Source organism: Marmota marmota, unplaced genomic scaffold, assembly GCF_001458135.2.
Source record: "Marmota marmota marmota unplaced genomic scaffold, marMar, whole genome shotgun sequence".
Classification (NCBI taxonomy): domain Eukaryota; kingdom Metazoa; phylum Chordata; class Mammalia; order Rodentia; family Sciuridae; genus Marmota; species Marmota marmota.
This window is the reverse complement of record NW_026000026.1, coordinates 34,335,768-34,345,537: the sequence shown is the minus strand read 5'-3', so window position 1 is coordinate 34,345,537 and position 9,770 is coordinate 34,335,768. Positions and strand designations below refer to the sequence as shown.

At 37.0% G+C, this 9,770-nt stretch overlaps 1 protein-coding gene across 5 annotated transcripts in view; it reads right to left on the bottom strand.

Moving 5' to 3' along the window:
• Positions 1 to 9,770, bottom strand: part of LOC125619047 (1-phosphatidylinositol 4,5-bisphosphate phosphodiesterase beta-4-like) — a 288,730-nt gene that overhangs the window by 29,809 nt on the left and 249,151 nt on the right. For all 5 annotated transcript variants that reach the window (XM_048811303.1, XM_048811300.1, XM_048811299.1 and 2 more), the window contains 3 exons: positions 6,664 to 6,744; positions 5,613 to 5,672; positions 4,191 to 4,334 (listed from right to left, as the gene is read on the bottom strand). In XM_048811303.1, the coding sequence (XP_048667260.1) occupies positions 4,191 to 4,334; positions 5,613 to 5,672; positions 6,664 to 6,744 (285 nt within the window). The remainder of the gene's footprint in view (positions 1 to 4,190; positions 4,335 to 5,612; positions 5,673 to 6,663; positions 6,745 to 9,770) is intronic.

Here is a 9,770-nt window from a genome sequence, read left to right as displayed (position 1 = left end):
AAAAAAAAAAAAAAAAAAAAAAAAAAAAGAACCATGAACTACAATTAGCACACCTAAACTTAATACAAAGTCTTCAGCCCTAACATTAAACGGTTGCCTAATAATTAAATCACATTTATGTGTTTAAAAGTATTAAGGTATGGGGCTGGGGTTGTGGCAAAGCTGTAGAGCACTCACCTAGCACATGCAAGGTACTGGGTTTGATCCTCAGCACCACATAAAAATAAATAAATAAAATAAAGGTATTGTGTCCAACTACAACTAACAAAGAATTTTTAAAGAGTGTTAAAGTATAGATATATTAATTTAAAAAGTGATTACTTGCACAAACTGACTTTTGTGATAAATTAACCAGAAAAACAGCTTCCTAACATATGGACCAAGAGCACCTTTTCCATGACCCTATGATTCTAGGCTCTTATAAATGTACTTAATTGAACTGTACCACTAACCGAGTCTAACACCCTGTGAGGTATGTTGGAAGATATCAACACTGCTCATTGACTTGATGGAATTTATGAATTCTGCTATCATTTAGCCGGGAGGTATTTATAGCTGTGTGTATTTCATGTAACTCATCTCACTTCAACACCTGTGTGTTCTTTTAGGGACAGTAACACATACAGAGGATTATGGATAAAGTGTGATGAGGAAAATGTCAATACTGGAGGTAAGAAACATTGTGGTCTGGATTAACATAGTTATTTTAGGCTTCAAAATCAGAAATTGGACAACATTATCCATATACATGTATTTTTTTCTCTCTTTGGAGATGATGATTTTATTTGCATGGATTTACATTTTATTTACATGAATATATAGTTGACCCTCTGTATCCCTGGGTTCTGTATCTGTGTATTCATGGCTCAAACAATCACAGATCCAAAATATTCATGAGAAAGCATTGTGTCTGTCCTGAACATGTATTGACATTTTCCTCATCAGTATTCCCTAAACAATACCTATAACAACTATTTATATAACATTTGCATTGTATTATTATTTATTTTTCCTATGTATTATTATAAGTAATCTAGAGATGAGTTTAAGTATATAAGAGGCATATGCATGTAATATACTTAGTGAAAGTATTTAGTGAAATTTAGAAAAGTATTACATTCTATGTATTTAGGGAAAAATTAGTGCTTAATATCTTTTCAAGTATTAATCAAACAAAAAGACCTGATTTAATAATTATGGATTGTTCAGTTTGGAAAATGGGATTTATATTTATATATTATGCCATTAATGAAATATAAATTTCCAAATGATAGTTCTGGAAGGCTTAAATACTTATTTTCTTTAATAAAAGCAGGCTTAAACATTGCTGAGTTTGAATTGAAAATTACATACAGAATTATTTTTTTATCCTTACTTATGTGTCTAGCTGCTCTTACATTTCAATTGAAATGCTACTAGGAAAAAAGAAAAAAAAATGAAATAAATCTCATCTTGATGTATATACCTCCCACCCTGCCCCTCAAACATACAGACATGTATAAAACTTACTAATGAGAATATGTTTCAGAACATATTCTGAACCAATGGGCCAAGATTGACAGCTATCAAATTACAGAAAGCAAAAACTTCATGGCATTTACTGATTTGGGCCATCTTCCTAGAACTGTGATTGCTCAGGTAGAAGGTGGGTAGGAGCATCAGGTAGGGAATCAGAAGGCCTGCATCAGGCTTGACTCTGGTCTGAATGCTGTGTGGTTGTAGAGTTCCTTTACTTATCTGACTTCATTTTCCTCATCTGAAAAACGAGGTGGTAAGTTCCATTTCCTCCTTCAACATCCTGTGATCTGAACAGTTAACATATTGGGGGCTTTCAATGAGAAAGGCTGTACATTGAGCACTTTCTATGTAAATTCACATATGCCTCACAAGAATCCTAAAAGCAGATATTTTTGTATAATTTTCATTTTGCAGAAGAAAACATGGCACAGAGGTAAGTGTGTGTCTATGCCACACAGTTGAGAAGTGGAAAAACAAGGATCTGCACCCCTGCAATCTGGCCCCAAATTCCAGATTCTAGGGTCCAGACTGTCATACCGATTCTTTTAACATAAATTGACAATAAAAGTTGATGAAAGCCAGGAAACACAAGTAATTTACAGTACTGTTTTTTGTTTTTGTTTTTCCAGAAATTCAGATGGCCAAATACCTGTACCTATTTGGCAAGTCTCTCTTGGTGGGTAGCCTGCTTGGTTTTCTGGGATTCAATGTTACTACAGCAAAGAGCAACTAAAAAGATCTTTGTTTGCAAATAGGTAGGCTTGAACTATGAGAAGCAGGAATGCTGTTTAGGACAAGGCTAAAGAACCCATTCCAAATGGGGGTTGATCTGAGCAGATTCATAAAAACCTGTAGGCACTGCAAAATCTGTACTCTCACAGCAAGGTGACATGGAACAATGGCACAAAACCAACAAAGCAACCACTAGAAGGACAGAAACAAAAGCTCTTATGTGACTCTAAGCACCCATTGCTGTCTCCAAAGTCACAAGGCCAGAAGCTTCTCCAACCCTACCCCACATGAATCATCTGGAAGGTCTTATTAAAAGAAAAGGTTCTGGATCAATGCATCTGGGTAGGCCTGAAACTCTGGTGTGTAATGAGGGACCAGGTGAGGTCAATGATGCTGGAAAGAGAACCATATTTTGCAACTGAATAAAATAGACCTTATGATCTAGGACTCAGAAAAGCTTAATTCTGCTACAAGTCCATGGTTATATTATTAACCTGTTTCCTCAACTGATCTTTCCTGACCATTTCCTTCTGTCTCTAAAATTCAGTATTTCTGATGATGCTCTTCTCATTAAACCCTACACTTAAGTTTCTGTTTCTAAGATCAATGGGAAAAGAAAATGTTTCCCTTTCTCCCAAATGCAGGTCTCTGCAAGGGAAAAGTTAAGGCTCAGTCTTCTCATTCAGAGAGACAATGGGCACTCTGTTCAGATATAAAATCTTCCTAAAAAGAAGTGATCTGCAGAAACAAGATTTAAATTTGAAGCATTCTATTTCTTGGGCCAAAGTCTCTTTGAGAGTAGCTCACTATAGCAATGGTATGTCATGTACATATTAAATATGCATCTTAACTCCATCCTTTAACAATACTGAGGAGGGAGGCTTGGGTTTATTTTCTTATATTGTTTTCTGAGGTCCCCATCTCAAATAGGGGTCCCAAATGCCTGGGCTCAAGAGATCCAACCACATCAGTCTCTTGCCCCCCAACACCTGGTTTCAGGAGTTTGCATTTCTTAACCATCTAGCTTTGCACTATCCAATATGGCAGCCACTAGCCATATATAGCTATTGAGCACTTGAAATGTACAGGTCTGAATTGGAAATACACAACAGATTTCAAAGACTTGGCATAAAGAAAAGAATGTAAAATATGTCACTAATAAATTTTATATTGATAGCATGTTAAAATGACACTATTTGGGGTATGCTAGGTTAAATAAAATACTGTATTGAAATTAATTTCACCTGTGTCTGTCTCGATCTGCTTTCCCCTCCTGCAGTGCTGAAAATTGAACCAAGGGCTTCCCACATGCTAGGCAAGCACTCTATTATGGAGCCACACCCCAAGCCCTTACTTGTTATCTTTTAAATTTTTAATTTTTTAGTGCTGGGAATTGAACTGAGGAACTTGTATATGCAAAGCACATGCTCCACCACTGAGCTACACCCCTAGCCCTCTTTTTATTTTTTAAATGTGGCTACAGAAAAACTTCACATTATACATGTAGCTCACATTGTATTTCTACTGGACAGTACAGAGTAGACCCATTGTATTCAAACTGGCCTCATACCAGTAGCATCCATATCACATGGAGCTTGTCAGAAAAGGAGATTCTTGTCCCTTCCTCAGACCTATTGAATCAAAATTTGCATTTTAATCAGTTCCCAGATCTCAAATTGTGCAACATTCAAGTTTGAAAAGTCCTGGGCTAGTTTTTCCTGCAACACATTATGGTAGGTATTTGGGTTATTGGCCTATATAAGTGGCATGTTAAGAGGGTATTGTGTTTGCTGGTTTTCTACGTGAACATGCCAGCAAATCAATGAAAATTTTTAGAAATTTAAGTGATAACACAATTTGAAATACATATTACAATTATACTATACATAAAAGGTCATACACATAACATACACACATATTGGGAAGCTATTTGAGTCTACCTTCGTTACTTCTGGGTTTTCAGCCACCATGTACGTGAAACTAATGTTCACAAGATCTGTGCCACTGCACACGCAAACTATCCGCCCTTCCAGATCATTTTCTGATTTTCCAACAGCTTCCAGAGCAGCCAGGATTTTGGGATCCTGCAAAGAGGTATACAAATAGGAAAAAAAAAAAATCTGTTGGAAATATTGTAGAAAACTTGCCCCAAATAAAATATATTAGAGGTAAAAATATCCAGAAGGGCAAATGTTGTGGTTGCTTTTTCCCATTTAACTAACATACCTGGTTACCTAGGATTATTCTGAACCTGTAGAGGTAAAATTTCTAACACTACATATTATTTGAAATCCTTTAATAAGAGAGATGTTATAAATTTTTTGGTTTAGAAAAGTAGATGTGAGGGGTTTTGTTTAGCTTTTTTTTTTCTCTGAGATAGAGAAGGCTGTGACTGGGGTTCACTTTTGTTCACAAGTTGACAAGGAGGCTCTCACTAGAGAACAGTCAAGTACATGACCCATGAACCGATATGCCATTGCCACAGCCAGCTAACACAGGTTATTCCCCCAAATGAGACTAAATCTTTCAAATAGCCTGGATCCAGAGTGAATATTTTCATTTCTACAAGCCATGGCATCCTCAATTGGCATGAAAGCTGTGAACGTTTACCCTCATTCTTAAATAAAACAGGGCCTTTGTTCTCTGAAAGAACTCAGGAGGAAATGCCAACATATGGTCACACAGAAAATTTAACTAACATAAAAGAAGACAGATTTAAAAAAAAATAAAAACAAAGTAAAGAATGTAACTTTGTTTTGAACGACTCACAACCTGCAGAGCTATTATGGAATGGGGAATAAATACTGTGCTAGAATGTTCTAAGAAGAAACATCTTTTAAATCGCAAGCACCACTATACAAATCGCTTCTTATTCAAAAAAATCAATCACTGTGAAGAAGAGTGATTTATGTGCTATTTGTTTATTTATTTATTTATTTCCCTCTCAGAGTCTCAGAGACAGACTTCTAGATGAGCCAATGTCTGTGTGCACAGGTGCACAAACACAGAACTACCAGAGCTATTTAAACTTGCACATCAACTTCAGATGAAAAGGGAATCACTGCTTTCTAAAAAAGGGGGAGGAGTTTATAACAGTTAATTTCTGAGTTAAGAGAACTGTTTCTTTGCTGCTGTATCACGCAAAAGTCTTAATTTTCAAGGGTTAACCACATCAATCTATATAATTAAAGACAATGAAATCCAAATTATCCAACAGTTATAGATAGGAAGATTTCTAAACTGTGTCCATTCTTCACTCCCAGCTGGTGACTTTGGGGCAGTAACAAGTTAAACAGGACCTGGAGAACATTGATAAGCTATGCAAATCTATTAGTAGAATGACAAACACCAATCACAGGTACCTTTGGTATGGCTCCCAGCCGAATACTGTTGATGAGGGAACATTCCAGCACTTGTCCTTCCTGAAGAGAGAGAATACAAGCCAGCAGTGTGCTTCAATTTTGCCTGACCAATGGTACAAGCTACTCAGCCAACATTTTTGACAACAAAGTCACTGCTGATCAGAATAAGGTGAAAACAATGATGATTCTTGCTAATGATCAGAAGTAATCATTAGCCAGCCAGCCTGCCTGCCTTCCTTCCTTCCTTCCTTCCTTCCTTCCTTCCTTCCTTCCTTCCTTCCTTCCTTCTTTCTTTCTTTCTTCTTTCTTTTTTGCAAGGGATTGAACTAAGAGCCTCATGCAAAATAGGCAAGTGCTCTACCACTGAGCTACATCCCAAGCCCCCAAACTTTATATCGCAACTATTTATACAAATACAACATAAGAAAATTATTCATAATATGTTTATAAAATGCCATTCCTTTTATACACATAATGTGGCTAGTAAATTCTATAATATCATTAAATATATTGGCACACAAAATATTAAGTGGGAATAAAACGTTTATGTAACTCCAATTCTCCTTTTCTTACATTTGGCTTAAATGTTCATTATGTGTGTACACTGTGTCATGCAACAAATTAAGTCCAGGGTACAAGGAGATGAGCACCCTTTCAGTGTTTGCAGGAAGCCACTTTAGATTTCAGCTTGAACTTTTTTTTTTTTTTTTTGGTCTGGGAAATTTTCTGAACTCCCAAGATTAAATCAGATCACTAGTTGTAAGATTCTATAACTAGCTAAGCTTCTCTTTCACAGCACTCACTCACTTGTAACTCTTATTTTTTAAATTCCGGACTATTCTTACACTAGAATATGTGAGGATTAGGATAATGTCCTTGATCCCCACTGTATCTCCAGTACCTGGTACATGTAAGCATGTTTTTAAAAAGCTGAAATGAATGATCAGGTGCCGGGGTCTATGCCCTCAAGAGGCACTTGTTCTACCTGTTGAGAAATGAAGTGGCTTGAGTCAGAAAGCAGAAAGAAACACTTGCTTTTTTGGTGCCATACCTTGCCTTCACTTTTCCAAGTCAGAAAGAAGCCAAATTCATCCACTTTGAAGAGGCAGTTGGGTTCAAAGACGAATGATTCCTGTTAGAGAGAAATGTGTTGATTTTCATGACTCACACCATTTTGAATCTAATAAAAATGCAAATATCTTTGAGCCTCTAAACAAAGGAAAATGAGAAATCACCCTCTTGCATCCTGATTCTAATAATCATATTTCTTATCTTATTATGTTTCATTTTGTAAATTCCTTGCATTCTTTTTTGTTTGTTTTATATTGTAAGGCTGATCAATTTAATAGAGCATCTTCCTTTCTAGAGCAGGCTTGAAAATAAATGATACTCATGTCCTGAAGGTCCCTACAGAAGGAAGTTTTCCTAAGGTCTTGGAAGAGGAGCTTTTGGTCAGAAGGAGGACAATCACATTCAGCCCCTGGTCTCCCTCTGTGCAAGAGAAATTGTTGCCTGTATCTCACATGATGTCAAACCTCAGTCACAGTGATGGATCTGTGTTATAACAAGTCCTCCAGGTGATTCTAATGTGCACTCAAGTTTGAGAACCTCTGACGTGGACTCTGACATCAGAAACTCAGTGAAATACTACAGAATAAAAATTTAATCAAGAAAGAATATCAGCCAAACCTAGGACATCAGAGCAACTGCACTGCACTGTACTTGCCAACAGATTCCCAGGCTTGAGCAAGAGAGCACCACTGTAATGCCAGGAAAATTCTATGTCCATGAAAGAAAAAGAGTGTTTAGCAAATGAACCAAGATGGCCTTTGCCCCCTGTTTGCACTACACCACAACTTGGCCCGCTTGCTTCCACAAGCCTATGTTCCTTTCAGGATCTAAAGAACTTGTTTTCCCCTCTCAATGCCACATCAGCAATTAGGAACCTGTCTGGCAAATATGGATCAAGGCAATGACTTAAAACAGGTATGTAACAATTATAGGATTAAGATTTTAGGGGCATCGAAGAATCTTAGTTTCACCCATTAAGATTTGTTTTTCTCAATTCCAGGGAAATGGGAATATTCACCAAGGCAAATGCATCGTGGAGATACTCGGCCACCATGGGGTGGTAGAATTTAGAGACCTGGGGGCTCTGAACAGAGCTAATCTTGGAATTGATAGGATAGTTGACTGGCAGATGAAGAATTACCAGCTGTAGTTCATCTCCCTTTCATGTATGTATTGGATATTGCAGATACAGCAGTAAATTTGATAAAGACAAGGGCATTCATTGCATGACTTCTGCTTTTGGAGTCAGTACTCAGTTCCACCAGGTTTTTTTTTTTTTTTTTTTTAATTGGCTTCTACTAGAAAAGCCTTTCTAAGTCTCAGAAGCCTTGTCTAATAAATGGAAGCATTTACATGTAACTTTTTGGTTTGTTGTGGGAATTAAGACACAGGGAATGTCAAGAACACAGCACAGAGTTACCTCTCATCAAGTGGCAGCTGTTAGCAATAATGTATGGTTTGAAACTGCAACTGTTGTAGCAAATTACTAACAATATGGAATTGCCAATGTGAGACAAATTTTTCACCCCTCCAAATGGCATTTTGTTTTTCTTTTTGGGTACAGGGGATTGAACTCAGGGGCACTCAACCACTAAGCCACATCCCCAGCCCTCCTTTGTATTTTATTTAGAAACAGGGTCTCACTGAGTTGCTTAGTGCCTCACTTTTGCTGTGTCTGGTTTTGAAATCGCAATCCTCCTGCCTCAGTCTCCTGAGCCTCTGAGATTACAGGTGTGCCACACTGCACCTGGTACAAAGTGGCATTTTTCAAGGGATTTAACCTAGATGTTCATACTTTTAGATGGGACTTCATGCCAGACAGAGAACAGCATTTGTAAAGGTACACAGTCTTGAACTGATGCTCAAAAGGAACTTCTGGGGAGTATGGAGTAGTGAGGCAAGTGGCAGGAGATGGGACATATAACTAAGAGCTAGGTCATGGGAAGGATCTTGCATACTGTAGAAAAATATCTCCACCCAGAAGGTCATGGGAGTCCTATCTGTTACTAATCAAGACATGAACATTAGTACATTTTAAAATACTTCCCAAGCAATATCCTCAGAGTAACAAGGAATTTGGGTGGGCAGGGTTCATTTTCTAATATGGCCCTTAGAGAGTAGACCCACAACGAATCCACTGGTGATATTATTCATGTGGCCCCTATCACTTAATTCCAGGTGAGGATTTGAGATGATCCATAGCATAGATGCCATAAAGAAAGGTTTCCTCACTTATTTTGGAGCTGGACTTCCATTTCCTCCACAAGCACAGTGAATTTTTTTCTTTCTCTTCCTCTAAGTTATCCAGACGAGATCGGGTGCATTCAGGGTGGTATGGCCATAGACATCCTCTAAGTTATTCAGAGCTCATCACCATTATCACCTGGAAATGTCAATTCGAAGCATCCCACTCTTGGACCACTGCTCATATCTCTCATCCCCTAGTTCTAGTGCTCTCCGTCTCCTGTGTTTACTTCTCTTACAACCTCTTGTTTTTTTGTTTTTTTTTTACTATTTTAAAAGATAGATTTACCATTTTATTACTAAACATTATAATCATGAAAATTATAACCAGTTTATGAAGAAAACCAGTACAACAGAAATGAAAAGGATTGAAAGAGCATAATTAAATCTAAAAAATATCAGGTGATTTGAATTAAGAACTATCTCAAACCTATATATGTGTTTGGAGAGAATAACATTAATATTATTTGGTACTATATATTTTCTTTCAGGAATACAGTATTTTCTTTTTATTTATTTATTTTTTTTAATTTATTTTTTTATTGGTTGTTCAAAACATTATAAAGCTATCGACATATCATATTTCATACATTAGATTCAAGTTGGTTATGAACTCCCAATTTTACCCCAAATACAGATTGCAGAATCACATCGGTTACACATCCACATTTTTACATAATGCCCTATTAGTAACTGTTGTATTCTGCTACCTTTCCTATCCTCTACTATCCCCCCTCCCTCCCCTCCCATCTTCTCTCACTACCCCATCCACTGTAATTCATTTCTCTCCTTGTTTATTTTCCCATTCCCCTCACAACCTCTTATATGTAATTTTGTATAACA